This window comes from Staurois parvus, unplaced genomic scaffold (genome assembly GCF_062004578.1).
Source record: "Staurois parvus isolate SC_StPar_1 unplaced genomic scaffold, SC_StPar_1.0 ptg000437l, whole genome shotgun sequence".
NCBI classification, from domain to species: domain Eukaryota; kingdom Metazoa; phylum Chordata; class Amphibia; order Anura; family Ranidae; genus Staurois; species Staurois parvus.
Window position 1 is genome coordinate 261,996 of NW_028318233.1, and position 17,093 is coordinate 279,088.

Sequence of the window (17,093 nt, forward strand, 5' to 3'; positions counted from 1 at the left end):
ACTTTTGATGTATAAATATTTGCATATGACAATAAAAAAAGTATTAAAAAAATACAAAAAACAAAACGTTCTGTGTGCATGTGTAATACGGCTTATTTTCCCTTTGTGTTGGTTCTGTTGTGGAGAAAGCCAATTCTTACTTCTCTCTTACTGTATGTTTGTTGGAGGATTTATAGTAAACTCTGGTAAATATGTAGGTTGCCTTGCTTTTTCGGAGTGTGCACTGTATAACGTGGTATTGTGCTGTATCAGCTCCATTAGGTGTCCAACAACCATCACTACTTGGAGCTTCACCTACCATCTACACTCAGCAGTCAGCGTTGGCAGCAGCCGGCCTCAGCACACCTTCTCCAGCAAACTATCAACTCACTCAAACTGCAGCACTCCAACAACATGCTGCAGCCGCCGCCGCAGCCGCTGCTCTGCAGCAGGTGAGTCGGTGTTTCTTGATTATTGTCTTCCTTTTACTATGCACTTTAACTGTTATTGTACTTCTGTGGTTGCATTAGAGTCATACAAGGCTCTCATTGGAAGCAACCCTGTTCACACTTTGGCTGCACCGCAATATAAATAGCAGATGAAAAATAGATCCCTGTCATATTTGCAAAGCTAGACAGAATACAGGATGTTTATTTTTCGTATTTCTTTTTAAATTGAAATAACAAACGTGTTATACTTAGCTGCTCAGTACAATGGTTTTGCACAGAGCAGCCTCGATCCTCCTCTTCTTGAGTCCCCTGCTGGTTTTCCTGGCCCCTCCCCCCTGCCGACTGCCCCCAGAGCAAGCTGCTTGCTCTGTGGGAACATGTGTGTGCTTGCTCCCGATGGCCAGTGGCTCCCACTACTTTGTCTCAGCCAATGAGAAGAGAGATACTGGGGAGAGCTGAGGCTCTCATGTACAGTGCTGGATTACGATCAGGCTTGGGTAAGTATGAGGGGGGAGCTGCACACTGAAGGTTTTTTACCCTTATGCTTAGAATGCATGAAGGTAAAAAATCTTCAGCTTTTATAACCACTTTAATGGCTCATTCACACAGTTCAAGGCTAACAGACTTCCGTGTGATGCACAATTCAGAACACCGCATTTTTAATTATTAAAAGTTTTCTATGTTTATATTAATCATTTATGCAGTGCCTTCCAGCGTGCTGTGGTAAAATGCAATACAGTATGTCTGCATATTACCACAGCTCCCTGCACCCCACATCCTGGCTGCACTGAAGTGTGAACAGTTGTTTTCTGTGTGCCCTAGAGATGCCCTGTGTTAATCGAATACAGAAAAATCAGGCCTCCACAGTACATGTGAACAAGCCCTGAAACATGCGCACATTTCAGCATTATTAAAGCAGATTTTGTTTGACATGTACTTTGACATGTACTTCTTTGTTGAGATGACTAAAAAGCACTACTCTCAAGATCCTTCATATGACCTGATCAAATATCACATGTGTGCTCAAAGGAACACTAAGGCATACGAACTGTACAGCAAGAAGCAGAGCTATGCATGTTTGGTATTAAGAAACGTATAGCTAATAAACATTAAAAAAAAAGTCCGTTTCCTAAGTTGATCTTTTATTTCTTTCCCCAGCAGTCTTCACCATTTCTGTGTAAAATTAGTTCCAATCTAATTAATTGCAGTTACTGTCTGCTTGCCATATTGCTTGAGTCTGACAGTTTGTAGTGAATGCCAATATCCTACTCTGGGGTTGTCATCCTACGCAGGTTTTTGAATTTGTCACTGCAGCAGATTCCATTATCTGGTTAATTTGTTTTAGCCTTAGCCAGCTAGGCAAAATACTCCAAGGGATAGACCTCAGTTGTTTTTACTGCTTCTTTCAGAACTGACATCTTGAGCAGCTTATTTTTTTCTAAATGTAAATCCTTGCTTATTTAAAAAGCTTGACCCATGACAAGTTCATCTTATAGGCTATGCATGTCAGGATGCTGTAGAATCATAAGTTTTAATCTGATATTCACAGCATAGACATATTCTGAATGTTTTAGCTAAACATTTTCCTTTTTTTTTTTCCATGTTGTGCTGTAAAGCTTGCCAAATGTACAACAATGCTAGAATGTTTGATGTGTGAGGTAATGTAAGTAACCAGGAGATGTGTTTATGATAACCTTATAGTGAAACTTGCTTGGCAAAACCAAAAATTCAGAGAAAACAAATTCCCAAACTAGTAGTGCAGTGAATACTTAAAACATAAATAATGACAAATTAAAACATGCCGCCTTATGTGAACTGCGCGAACACAGTACAGGGGATGACCAGAGACTGCGGACACAGTACAGGGGATGACCAGAGACTGCGGACACAGTACAGGGGATGACCAGAGACTGCGGACACAGTACAGGGGATGACCAGAGACTGCGGACACAGTACAGGGGATGACCAGAGACTGCGGACACAGTACAGGGGATGACCAGAGACTGCGAACACAGTACAGGGGATGACCAGAGACTGCGGACACAGTACAGGGGATGACCAGAGACTGCGGACACAGTACAGGGGATGACCAGAGACTGCGGACACAGTACAGGGGATGACCAGAGACTGCGGACACAGTACAGGGGATGACCAGAGACTGCGGACACAGTACAGGGGATGACCAGAGACTGCGGACACAGTACAGGGGATGACCAGAGACTGCGGACACAGTACAGGGGATGACCAGAGCCTGCGGACACAGTACAGGAGATGACCAGAGCCTGCGGACACAGTACAGGAGATGACCAGAGACTGCGGACACAGTACAGGAGATGACCAGAGACTGCGGACACAGTACAGGAGATGACCAGAGACTGCGGACACAGTACAGGAGATGACCAGAGACTGCGGAGACAGTACAGGAGATGACCAGAGACTGCGGAGACAGTACAGGGGATGACCAGAGACTGCGGAGACAGTACAGGGGATGACCAGAGACTGCGGAGACAGTACAGGGGATGACCAGAGACTGCGGAGACAGTACAGGGGATGACCAGAGACTGCGGAGACAGTACAGGGGATGACCAGAGACTGCGGAGACAGTACAGGGGATGACCAGAGACTGCGGAGACAGTACAGGGGATGACCAGAGACTGCGGAGACAGTACAGGGGATGACCAGAGACTGCGGAGACAGTACAGGGGATGACCAGAGACTGCGGAGACAGTACAGGGGATGACCAGAGACTGCGGAGACAGTACAGGGGATGACCAGAGACTGCGGAGACAGTACAGGGGATGACCAGAGACTGCGGAGACAGTACAGGGGATGACCAGAGACTGCGGAGACAGTACAGGGGATGACCAGAGACTGCGGAGACAGTACAGGGGATGACCAGAGACTGCGGAGACAGTACAGGGGATGACCAGAGACTGCGGAGACAGTACAGGGGATGACCAGAGACTGCGGAGACAGTACAGGGGATGACCAGAGACTGCGGAGACAGTACAGGGGATGACCAGAGACTGCGGAGACAGTACAGGGGATGACCAGAGACTGCGGACACAGTACAGGGGATGACCAGAGACTGCGGACACAGTACAGGAGATGACCAGAGACTGCGGACACAGTACAGGAGATGACCAGAGACTGCGGACACAGTACAGGAGATGACCAGAGACTGCGGACACAGTACAGGAGATGACCAGAGACTGCGGACACAGTACAGGAGATGACCAGAGACTGCGGACACAGTACAGGAGATGACCAGAGACTGCGGACACAGTACAGGAGATGACCAGAGACTGCGGACACAGTACAGGAGATGACCAGAGACTGCGGACACAGTACAGGAGATGACCAGAGACTGCGGACACAGTACAGGAGATGACCAGAGACTGCGGACACAGTACAGGAGATGACCAGAGACTGCGGACACAGTACAGGAGATGACCAGAGACTGCGGACACAGTACAGGAGATGACCAGAGACTGCGGACACAGTACAGGAGATGACCAGAGACTGCGGACACAGTACAGGAGATGACCAGAGACTGCGGACACAGTACAGGAGATGACCAGAGACTGCGGACACAGTACAGGAGATGACCAGAGACTGCGGACACAGTGCAGGAGATGACCAGAGACTGCGGACACAGTGCAGGAGATGACCAGAGACTGCGGACACAGTGCAGGAGATGACCAGAGACTGCGGACACAGTGCAGGAGATGACCAGAGACTGCGTAGACAGTGCAGGAGATGACCAGAGACTGCGTAGACAGTGCAGGAGATGACCAGAGACTGCGTAGACAGTGCAGGAGATGACCAGAGACTGCGTAGACAGTGCAGGAGATGACCAGAGACTGCGTAGACAGTGCAGGAGATGACCAGAGACTGCGTAGACAGTGCAGGAGATGACCAGAGACTGCGTAGACAGTGCAGGAGATGACCAGAGACTGCGTAGACAGTGCAGGAGATGACCAGAGACTGCGGAGACAGTGCAGGAGATGACCAGAGACTGCGGAGACAGTGCAGGAGATGACCAGAGACTGCGGAGACAGTGCAGGAGATGACCAGAGACTGCGGAGACAGTGCAGGAGATGACCAGAGACTGCGGAGACAGTGCAGGAGATGACCAGAGACTGCGGAGACAGTGCAGGAGATGACCAGAGACTGCGGAGACAGTGCAGGAGATGACCAGAGACTGCGGACATAGTGCAGGAGATGACCAGAGACTGCGGACATAGTGCAGGGGATGACCAGAGACTGCGGACATAGTACAGGGGATGACCAGAGACTGCGGACATAGTACAGGGAATGTCCAGAGACTGCGGACATAGTACAGGGAATGTCCAGAGACTGCGGACATAGTACAGATGACCAGAGACTGCAGACAGTAAAGGAGATTACCAGAGACAGCGGACCTTTGGGGAGGGAGGGGGAAAGGGTACCTGAATTTGACAGGTACCCGCTCCCACTTCCGCGGAGTTGTCCTTCCTTCTTCTTCCCGCGGCGGCTTCTGTGATAGCCGGGTGCCCACTGTGCATGCGCGAGAAGCGCTGCGCTTTGTGAATGGCCTGGAGCCTTCTGGGACCTGTCATGTGTCCGAGAAGACACCGGACCATTCACAAAGCGCAGCGCTTCTTGCGCATGCGCAGTGGGCCCCCGGCTTTCACAGAAGCCGCCGCTGGAAGACTGCAGCGCTGGACCGAGGAACAGGTAAGGTCCTGCAGGAGAGAAGAGCTGAGCGGCTGGCCCGATATTCTGACATGGTGGCGGCAGAAATACCGGACCAGCCGCTTTACATTCGCTCCATAAGACGCACTGACATTTTCCCACCTTTTTTGGGGGGAAAAAAGTGAGTCTTATGGAGCAAAAAATACGGTAATTGTGAAGTGGAAGGAAAATGGCAAATAGTTTCCAAAATTGTTTACAAATAAATATCTGAAAAATGTGGAGTGCATTTGTATCCAGCCCCCTTTACTCTGAAACCCCTAACTAAAATCTAGTGGAACCAAATGCCTTCAGAAGTCACCTACAGTAATTAGTAAATAGAGTCCACCTGTGTGTAATTTAATCTCAGTATAAATACAGCTGTTCTTTGAAGCCCTCAGAGGTTTGTTAGAGAACATTAGCGAACAAACAGCTTCATGAAGGCCAAGGAACATGCTAGATAGCTCAGGGATAAAATTGTGGAGAAGTTTATAGCAGGGTTAGGTTATAAAAAAAATAAAAAATATCCCAAGCTTTGAACATCTCATGGAGCACTGATCAATCCATCATCCAAAAATGGAAAGCGTATGACACAACTGCAAACTTACCAAGACATGGCCGTCCACCTAAACTGACAGGCCGGTCAAGGAGAGCATTAATCAGAGAAGCAGCCATGAGGGCCATGGTAACTCTGGAGGAGCTGCAGAGATCTACAGCTCAGGTGGGAGAATCCGTCCACAGGATAACTATTAGTCGTGTACATATCTGGCCTTTATGGAAGAGTGGCAAGAGGAAAGCCATTGTTGAAAGAAAGCCATAAGAAGTCCTGTTTGCAGTTTGCGAGAAGCAATGTGGGGGACACAGCAAACATGTGGAAAAAGATGCTCTGGTCAGATGAGACCAAAATTGAACTTTTTGGCCTAAAACAAAATGCGATGTGTGGCGGAAAACTAACACTGCGCATCAAACTGAACACACCATCCCCACTGTGAAACATGGTGGTGGCAGCATCATGCTGTAGTGATGCTTTTCTTCAGTAGGGACAGGGAAGCTGGTCAGAGTTGATGGGAAAATGGATGGAGCCAAATACAGGGCAATCTTAGAAGAAAACCTGTTAAGAGTGCAAAAGACTTGAGACTGGGACGGAGGTTCACCTTCCAGCAGGACAATGACCCTAAACATACAGCCAGAGCCACAATGGAATGGTTTAGATCAAAGCACATTCATGTGTTAGAATGGCCCAGTCAAAGTCCAGACCTAAATCCAATTGAGAATCTGTAGCAAGACTTGAAAATTGCTGTTCACAGACGCTCTCCATCTAATCTGACAGAACTTGAGCTATTTTGCAAAGAATGGGCAAAAATTTCAATCTAGATGTGGAAAGCTGGTAGAGACATCCCCAAAAAGACTTGCAGCTGTAATGGCAATTAAAGGTGGTTCTATAAAGTATTGGCTCAGGGGGGCTGAATACAAATGCACGCCACACTTTTCAGATATTTATTTGTAAAAAAAATTGAAAACCATTTCATTTTCCTTCCACTTCACAATTATGTGCCACTTTGTGTTGGTCTATCACATAAAATACCAATAAAATACATTTATGTTTTTGGATGTAACATGACAAAATGTGGAAAACTTCTAGGCGTATGAATACGTTTTCAAGGCACTGTATGACCTCTTGTAGTTTGGAGGTCTCCGTTTTTGGTAAGCAGATGGTGTATGCTTCATGTGGTACATGGAGGTAGGTGAAAGCAGCTTTCAGAGGATCCGCACAGGATCACTACAGCACAAGATCATTGGACTTTTTCTGAATGAAATTTTTGTGTTATGATTAGTTATTTGCAACTTGGAACGTGTGTGTGTGTATGTATATGTATAAATTATTATTGATCTCTCTCACATTACACTTTATGGGAGTTTCACATTTATAAACTTGGTATCTATTACATATATTTTGGATATTTGTGTTCTTTGCTATTTTGCAAATAGAATTAATTGGTTAATATTGATCATTTCTTAAAGGGATACTGCACTGAATTATTTAAAAGTTTTTAATGTTTGTGTAATCAGATACCTTTTTAGCGTGTGGCTTTCCATTTAATCATATTATTTTTATTTGTATTTTTCCTATTATTCTTATTTAATTCTTTCTTTATACACTAAGTGCTGAGGTACATATTTCCAAGTGTCCTGACATTTCCATGCTGGTTCCAGGTCAATGATTCACAAAGTAGTGAAGCAATCATGAGGATGAGTTGTACCTTTTCGAGCAAACCTACACTTATCACTTCCCTCTTGTTCCAGCAACTCCCTGACCTGATGAAATCAATAATATAAATAAAAAATATTTATTGGTCAGAGTTTGTTTCACAGTTTTTGTTTTTTTAGGTATTTACTACTATTACCCATGGGGAATTTCATTGTTGCTTTTCCAAATAAATAAATTGGGTTTTATGACCTCCCTAGCTGCATGCTTGTAAGTCGGGTAACTAGAATTTTTAGAAGAAGCAAGTAGTGGCAGCATACTTTCTACCATCAGAATATGTTTTTTTTTGTTTTTTTGTTTTTTTTTTCAGAGTTGCAAGGTAATGTCACCCTATGTGTTTCTCCCATGACAGCTCTCCTGCAGTGGCAGCTCCCATACGTCTATCGCAGCAGTGGCATTTCAGTATTTTCCATGCCATAAATGTTAGAGTAAGAAAAAGGTCTATACTGAACATACATTAACCATAAAATACAGCTGGATGTTATAAAGATAACTTGGTATTTTCCCAAATATACTTTTTATAAGGTTCAGTTTAAATGCTTCCGGGCCTCAAGGATACCAGGTATGCCCTAAAATAACATCAAGAAACTTCCTGTACACCCTGGTCTGCCTTCTCTGCTGCAGCTCCTGTGTTGATTGACTCTTTTTTGGCTTGGAAGTTATTAGTGGGCAATAAATTAGAAATCTTTCTAATCGTAAGTGTGTGAGGTCATTATGATCACACACCACTAAAACAAGAAGGGTTTGCTGTCTTCAACCTATACCTTTCAAGATCATTACCTGTCTAGGCAAGTTAAACAAGAATCCCGTCACTCCGCTGATGCTGCAAAAACTGGTCACAAGCATTACAATCTGATTGTGAAAATTGTGCTTTTGATTTAGCAAAACTATGTAATAGGAGGAAACCCTACCAAAACAATCTGTTTAATTTGTACCCAATCACACACTCTTAAGCTACATAGTTGTCGGCGGATCTAAAGGATGGTTGATTGAGGGATATTTAACAAATCTGTTGCATAGCAAGGCAATGCTAAACAGGATAAGTGTGACAAGGAGGCTGATTTACTAATGAAGCTTCACTAAAATATTGTGTGAATATTCACGATCTTCATCAAATCCATGTGAAAAGGTGCTTTTTACATGTTTGGACAATTGAAGTGATTTATTTATACACTTTTTAAAGTATAAACATTCTCAGTTTCTTTAGGAAATTGTCTTCAGATTGCAACTACAAGGTTACACTTGATTCATAAATTCCCTCTGCTACTCCAAAGTTGCACAAAAGAGACAAAATGAAGCTGTTTCTTTGAGAGAAAAAATGTCTTATTCTTCTGTCTGTTGGCTGCCCATGACTACAGGTTCAAAGAGTTGTAAATACACAGAAAAAGTGTCACATAGCCTTTGCTATAAAAGAAAGTGAGACTGAATTTTCTTTAACTGTTCCCCATTGTACCCTTTGTACATTCTTCTGCCCTTTGATATATGTAGTGGGGGGAGCATTCCAAGACAGAAGGCACCTGCCTGGAGTTTTCTTGTTCTCCCTGTGCCTGTGTGGGTTTCCTTCAGGTACTCTAGTTTCCTTCCACACTCCAAAGACATGCTGGTAGGTTAATTGGATCCTGTCTAAATTGTCCCTAGTATGTGTATGTATGAATGTGAGTTAGGGACCTTAGATTGTACGCCCCTTGAGGGTTAGGGACTGATGTGAATGTACAATATATATGTAAAGCACTCCGTAAATTGACAGAGCTATATAAGTACCTGAAATAAATAAAAATAATTTGCTTTTCTCTTTCAGCAATACACTCAGCCGCAGCAAATCTACAGTGTACAGCAGCAGGTATGTCGATTTTGACAATTTTTCTTTCTTCCAACAAGATAGAATTATTGTTTACACAAAGTGGATCGTTTAAAAGCCCTTACCCTACTGTGCCTTGTCTGTGTTTGGTCTAGGGTAAAGCTACTATAAACAGCTACAGTATATACACATCTAAAACATACACGTAAACTGTTTTACTGTTCAAACTTTTTCTCTTCAGTTCATTGAAAGGTACAACTTGGATCTGTTGGATCAGGACCAGTGTTGTAGTGGCACCTGCAGGAGTAGGGTCGCTAGGTACAAACAAAAGAACAGGCGAGGACGGTCCCTGCTAGTGACCAAATCCCCCATCTGCAATAATAACCCAATTTTTGTGGCTATTGTTTAGGAGATGGAACCCATTTCCATGTCTAGATTTTGGTGGTCTCTTAGGTTCTTCCTTTTTTTTTTTTTTTTTTTTCTGGGTGACAGGCCGTAATGTGTCCAGCACTGCCTGCAAGTGCATGCAGTTCTCTGCTTCTGAGGGGTCAGCTTTGTGTTGGCAGTGCAGCCCAAGTAGGTTCCTATCTCTCTAATGGCACTTATGGCTAATTAGTAATTTCTAAACTGTCACAGAATCAAATATGTGCCAGTGGTGCCCTTCCTCCAGTTAAAGGTATTCTGCTCATACTCTGGAGGAATTCACGAGTCACACCATGTTTCCAAGGACATAGAGGTCATTTAAAAACTGAGATGGCCTTACTGTGTATATTTAACTACTATATTTAGCATGCCGAGTTGCAGTACTCCTTAAATGTGACCCCTAGAAGCATTGGGTGCCCTAAAGGATGTATTTGCGCTAAAGGATTGCCGGCTCTGCTGTGTTCACAGGCTTCAATTGACATCAAGGATGCCTACCCACTGGTCCCCTTTGCCAGCTCTCAGTTGTGGAGTGTGTGAGCCCACATCTTTAGCGACTTGCTTTGCCTTCCCTGCTAAAACCCCCTATTCTTAAGTTTTTGGTCACATCTTTGGACTCAGGAGGGGGCTTCAAGCAACTTTTTGATTCATTTCCACTATGAAGGACTTTGTGGCCTGCATGGAGCAGGCCTTATCTGAGAAATTTAATTAAAAAATGCCATCCTCTTTCTCTGTCTGCATCTGAGGATTTTGATGAGGAAACCTCTCCACTTGTGGACCCTCATCCCCCTGTGAAGGAGTATGCTGATGAACAAAAGCAAAAAGGGCGCACTGTCATCGTGCATTATCTGAAGAAGGGGGTTCGTCTCCCGAAACATGTCAGCTTATCCTTATTAGGGCACAGCATTTTATTGGTCTGCCATTGCGGACCACCTATTCTGCTTGTATTTTCCTTTTGGTTTCTGAGTATATATCTATTTAATTTCACAATAAACACGTGGTGTACCACGGTAATGCACAATGAGAGTGCGCCCTTTTTGCTTTTGTTCATCAAATATCCAGATTTCCCGATCTTTGAAGGGCTGCACCTCCTCGTTCAGCCTTCTAGTCTGCATGAAGATTTGAGTGCTGGTTTCGTTTGTTAGTTTAAGGAGAATGCTGAGCCTGCTCTTTCTGACAGTGATGCTGGCTGCAAAACTTTCCCCCTATTGCTCACCCTTCCAGGTCTCTTGAGTGCATCCTGGGCCTTATATCACCATGTTTCTGCAGTTTGCAATGAGACTGCCTAGTTGTCATTTCATTGCTTTATCAAATTCTACATGGTTGACATTTCTCCTTTTGTGGATGTTAGCTACAGCTGTAAGGTTTTGCAGGCAGCAGTATGAGCATTTTTTTTTTTTTTGGTTGCTGGGGTTTTGCTTTACAGTTATACTGTTTGTCTTTTCCGTTTTGGCCCACTTTCTATTTTGTTTGCACCTACCATCCTATTCCCGCAGATGACACTATAACATTTGTCAAGATCTGTTAGATCCAGTTGTGTCCTTGAATGAATGGGGGAAAAGGATTTTATAGTGAGTACAAAAACCTTGTTTTTAAAGTCTGTTCAGCCACTGTTGCGATTCACCCATTGTTTGCAAAGGTATGGGCAGCAGGATACCTTTGTAGCTTCTGGTGCCACCTGTCTGCACTTTTATACAGTGAATGAACTTGATAACACTGCTCAGTTCCTCCATGTAAGCAGCCTAAGTCCCCCCTCAGCTCATAGTACATATGTCTTAACAGCTTCTGTCAGGTTAAAAAAAAAAATACAACCAGAAGAATTTTCCTGCAGTAAAGGAGCTCAGTCCCAGCCCTGAACTTCTGTAGGACTATTTGGCAAGCAGCACTTTGGGAAGTATCACATGCCTGTGTCCCCTGCCACGCATTGTGGTTTCATCTTCCAGCTCCAGTGTTGCTACAAGACTTGGCAGTGATATAGGGATTGCAGGAAAGTACCACAGGGTGCAGCGGGGGACACCAGGCATCTGACATTACCAAAAGTATTAAATGCTGAACAGTCTTGTGGAGAGTGCAGCACTATGCGCCACTAGCATTGTCTTTACTCGAACACTATTTTGCAGTGTACTTTTCGTATGACATGAAATGACATTGTGGTAAATGTTCCAATTGTATTATCTTCTTTTTGCAGTTGCAGCAGCCTCAACAGACTTTAATAACTCAGGTGAGTGCTTGCCTGTGATACTCATACATTCAAATGTATTGTATATGTATGCAACAGTGTGTTCAATGAGCAGATGTCATTAATGCTGCCAATATTGTATTTTTTGTGTTTTGCAGCCTGCTGTAGCACTGCCAACAAGTCTCGCCCTGTCCACTCCCCAACAGGCTGCACAGATAACAGTCTCTTACCCTACTCCCCGCTCCAGCCAGCAGCAAACCCAGCCTCAGAAACAGAGGGTCTTCACTGGGGTTGTTACCAAGCTCCATGAAACATTTGGCTTTGTGGATGAAGATGTGTTCTTTCAACTTACGTATGTATTAGTCTCATCCTGAACGGAAAGAATGCTGATAAATCTTAAAAAGGGGTAACCTTACGTATAACTTGGCTAATTCTGCATGTTTATTTTTGGAAGTACAATGTTCCCTCAAGACTATAGTTTTTACTTTGTGATTAGATTTACACACGAAATGCAGCCTAATAAGCTGTTCTTTACTGTTTTTAACTGAAGAGTGGCTTAATGTGGTCATTCACAACACCGCCCCAAACTACCTAACTGACCTGATACCCAAATACCACCCTACCCGTGCCCTTCGCTCCTCACAGGACCTCCTACTCTCTAGCTCCCTGGTCTCCTCCTCCCACACCCAACTGCAGGACTTCTCCAGGACTTCCCCCATCCTCTGGAACTCCCTACCCCAATCCATCAGACTGTCACCCTCCTCACCTTCAGGCGCACCCTGAAAACCCATCTCTTCAGGGAAGCCTACCCCACCCTCACCTAACAATTGATCTCCTCCACTTCTCCCACCACTCCATCCCCCACAGCCATTTCCTCCTGTACCACTTCCTCTCCCTCCTAGATTGTAAGCTTGAAAGAGCAGGGCTCTCGAACCCCTCGTGTAGTGTATTGTTACTGTTTTGTCTCATGTTCTGTCCCCCTTGCTATTGTACAGCGCTGAGCAAACCCTTTGGCGCTATATAAATACTGTATAATAATAATAATTTGTAGTGCACATCAATCTTAATGACAGGATTGTAGACATAAGGTGTAGGATGTTAAAGAGTAATCCAACCTTAAAATGGAATTGGTCACCCAGTATATGGAAAACACTGTTGGCACCACTTCTATCATGAAGGCACTATGGTTAGTTGACAGAAAAAAAAAAATCCAACACAACAGACTTTTATTCTGGATCTACTTGCTGATGTCTGAAGTCCATATATGTATGTAGGTAGATTGGAGCAAGAAACATCTAATGTCCGTGGGCACCTTTCTATTATCCCCATGTCTGGTTGTGTTTGTTTTTTAATAATGCTGTTTGGTATTTCTATCTAACCTCTTTTTATACTTTTATAGACACCATTAATTTTGTAAAGGGTCTTTAAGTTAACAGATTTCTTATCTAATTGTAACTAGGCTATAACCTCAGGCTGTGTATCTACTATTGTTATTTTGCCAAGCAAATGCTTTAGAATTTTTCTTTTTTCTACAGTGCTGTTAAGGGTAAGTCCCCACAAGTCGGAGATCGGGTTTTGGTGGAAGCTACGTACAATCCAAACATGCCGTTTAAATGGAATGCACAGAGGATTCAGACGCTTCCAAACCAGGTACATGAATACCCTCTACTCTTCCCATCTAACTTGGTTGGTATAATATTTACACAGATTGCTTTTTCTTGCTGTAGAACCCAGCTCCAGCACAGCCTTTACTGAAGAACCCACCACCAGTTATGCCACCTGTTGCACAACAGCCTGCTTTTGGGGTTCAGACTCAACCCCCTCCACAAGCGCAAACCTTGCTGCAGGCACAAATTTCTGCTGCTTCACTAAATCCATTACTTCAGGCACAGCCCCCTCCGCTGTTACAGCAACAGCAGCCTAAAGGTACACTGTATTTTCCTTCAGCTTCAGAAGTTATCCTGCCACTACTACTTTACAGCTTCCATGTCTGAAAAGAATAATTTTAACCATTTAGTTTGTCAAATGCATGCATAGTTGAAAATCAGTCTTTTTCTCTTTTATGTGCCAACTTCTGACAATGTGATATTTCTCCAGGCATTATAACTCACCAAATTAAAGTAATACTGGGCTTTTTTTTGTCATTTTAATGCTAGGATGGGCAAAATGGTTCATGAATTGATCATATCCCTAATGCTAGTCATACATTGCTTGAATTTACTGCTGAATCAGCTGAAATATGGACCATTGGTGGCCCTATTGGAAACACCAAGCTTGACAAATTTAAACTGAAAAATTGAAGGAGCCAAGTAGAAAATTGTTGGCTAAACAGTGATTGAATCCAATCAGATGCCTGTTGTCAGCAGCTAACAGAATACAATAGCCGACAGAGAAGGATCCTCCATCCATGCTGTTAACCATGGTTGGAGAAACTGAAGCATGTATTACTAGCCTAGCCTTTGCCTTATGAAATGACTGAAGAAAGGAATCTCCTTTTTGCCCCTAGTAGTAACCAGTCCGCTTCTCCATCTCATTTTTTGCGCTGTTCTAGAAATCTAATGGTTAACTCTGATTTGTTATAATTTACAAGACCGACTACCCAAGGAGGAATTTTGAGAGCCAGTGAAAATTGATTTCTAATGAAATTGGGATGACCCTAAAAAGCAGGCATCAAAAAATCCCCTTTTATATATAACATACATGGTTGTATATTTTTGTATTTTTGTTGTTACATTAACATATACAGTATTAAATCTTTTATTGTTTAAGTAAGAGTTCATATATCTACTTTTCAGGACCATCTGAGTTTTCTTGATGTTAGTACGTTACTGTACAGCTTTTGTAATAATTACTTAAAGTTTTTTCTTATCTATATTGTTAAGAATCTCGCCTTACTGTGATTTAGTAATTCTGTTTTACTTAACCATGTTTTTTCTCCTCCCCCTCTTAGCTGGTTTGTTACAGACCCCGGTTCGCATGGTATCCCAACCACAGCCAGTGCGGAGGATTGAACCCCCATCCAGATTTTCTGTCAGGAGTGATCGAGGGGATTCTATTTCCAGTAGAAAAGATGACCGGAAGTGAGTTTCACTTGTATCTTTGTAAAGCCCAACTTCAGTCTCAAAATTGTTACTTGATTTTTTTAGTAATGGATTGTGTCCTAATTGTGGAGTAATGGATTCTGAAACACCCCCAGCCCATGTAGTCCTTGAGCGGTAGTACATGTCATGTCACTGTTGAGAGACTAGTGTGTCTCTTTCCCACCGATGGCCCAGCAAGAGGAAAGACTCTTGTGTGGGTTGAATGGTCAAGTCATTGCAAAGGGGGCCCAAAAATAACTTTCACGGTGGGGGGGGGGCATTAAATTTCTCATACCTGGAGTTTTATGTGTACAGTGTTTGAATTAAATAAAATAAAAACTGAATGTGTAGCTCTGCACAGTTTGACATTATACATGGCTTGTATTTCAGTGTTTCCAAAAGTAGCTTGTACATGTTGTTTTCCATTGTTTCAACTAAAGACTGTGGCAGACTGCGGCAAAAATGGCCTCCCCTTTGCGTTTGCTGATGCCTGCAGTTGTGCAACAGAGATGTGCCATTTACAGGGTTAAAACAGGTGGTAAGGAGGTGACATATTACCTTCTCACTGTCCATCAAATGCATCAGAAAAGTGATCCACTGTGGATCGCTTTTCAGAGGAGGGGCAGTAAGGGCTGCCGAACGTGCAAATTAGCCTTAGTGGCCTGTCTTGAGTGAAGTAAGCCAGTGCAATAGGTGACCTGAAAACACTAGCTTCATAACTGCAATACTGCTTCTGACTTCAGTCATGGGCTTGCAAAAAGTATGCAAGCAGGGGCGGACTGACCATTTGGAAACTCGGGCACTGCCCGAGGGCCTGGGGTTAGTAGGGGGCCCCATGAGATGCCCCTGGTACCTTTTTTATAGGCTTTTTTGAGTTTGGGCAAGGACACGGGGGCCCATGATCCCCTATTGCCCGGGGGCCCCATGAGTTGTCAGTCCGCCCCTGTATGCAAGTAAAATAATTTGTTTACCTGTTTCAAAGCAGGCTCAGCGTGACATCCAAGCAATTATAATTTTCAAATTTTTCATGACAAGTTTGCTTTGATTAAAAACCTGGAGATCTGTAAAGAATGTCCTTGTCTAACATAGACTGAGTGTTCTATAAATTAGAACTAGACATCCGAATGGACTCTTCATTTTATTGCTGTTTATTGATACATTTACTTATTGAATGAAATAGATGAGCCTGTTCTGTGCTTGCTGCACTCCTGGGAATCTTTGTTCCTTTAGCCTCATTACAATATTCATAGAACCAGTGTATAAATAGAAAATTCATCAGCCCAATAATGTAATCTGATTTTTCTTTGGCATACTATGCAGATGGCATATTTGCACTGGCTCAGTGCATCTTCAATAAAGAAGTTATAGGGTAAATGCAGCGCCTAATAGTAAAATGATAAAGTGATGGATTATGCAAAACACTCAACCATATAAAAATAGTGCCAAACACAAGTATCACAAAAGTAAGTAAGAAAAATGTGCCCATCAAGGGTTCAGCAAATATTAACAAAGACAAATTTCAAGCAACTTACCAACCAGCTTGCAACAAACCGAATTGTCCTAACTGCTTGTGTTAAAAACTGGGGTTTAGTTTGCACACGTGTGCAAATACATGTGTAAGCTGCAGAGCTACTTCGCTGCACCCCAGTATTATCTGCAGTCTGAACTCTATCATTTAAGAGAGCCTCCATAGTAGGAACACACATATAATAATGGATAAATTGAGGACATGTATTCCTGGAGGGAGCCCACCCCTCCAAGGCACAGGGGTGCACTGGACACCCAGTAATATAGCACAATGGCAGCGAAGGTATCCAGTGCATTCCCTCCCCAATTTACCATTGGTACAAACAAATGGCAATTGCCCCAACCTATAACTGGCCTTCGCAGCAAGGAGCACATGGAAGGGCGACACATGTCAAACAACAGCAAAGAAAAATACCCAGCTCATCTTAGCATCCAGCCTGCAACAAACCGAATTGACCTAACAGTTCACTTTAAAAACAAGGGCTTAGTTTTCACACATTTGCAAATACATGCGTAAGCTGCAGAGTCACTTCATGGCACCCCAGTATTATCTGCAGTCCTAACTATACATTTTGAGAGCCTCCAATGAAATAACCATTCCCTTGGATCCTTATATTGTCTGCGGGAGGGATGGGCTCCCTCCAGGCATACCTACCCTCAGTCTATCCTTTAGTTTATATGT

At 43.5% G+C, this 17,093-nt stretch overlaps 1 protein-coding gene across 3 annotated transcripts in view; it reads left to right on the top strand.

The window, feature by feature from the left end:
• CCAR1 (cell division cycle and apoptosis regulator 1) overlaps nucleotides 1-17,093 on the top strand; it is an 81,848-nt gene that overhangs the window by 19,665 nt on the left and 45,090 nt on the right. For all 3 annotated transcript variants that reach the window (XM_089687733.1, XM_089687734.1, XM_089687735.1), the window contains exons 3-9: nucleotides 253-431; nucleotides 9,206-9,247; nucleotides 11,814-11,846; nucleotides 11,963-12,156; nucleotides 13,340-13,454; nucleotides 13,532-13,730; nucleotides 14,755-14,884. In XM_089687733.1, coding sequence (XP_089543859.1) covers nucleotides 253-431; nucleotides 9,206-9,247; nucleotides 11,814-11,846; nucleotides 11,963-12,156; nucleotides 13,340-13,454; nucleotides 13,532-13,730; nucleotides 14,755-14,884 — 892 coding nt within the window. The remainder of the gene's footprint in view (nucleotides 1-252; nucleotides 432-9,205; nucleotides 9,248-11,813; nucleotides 11,847-11,962; nucleotides 12,157-13,339; nucleotides 13,455-13,531; nucleotides 13,731-14,754; nucleotides 14,885-17,093) is intronic.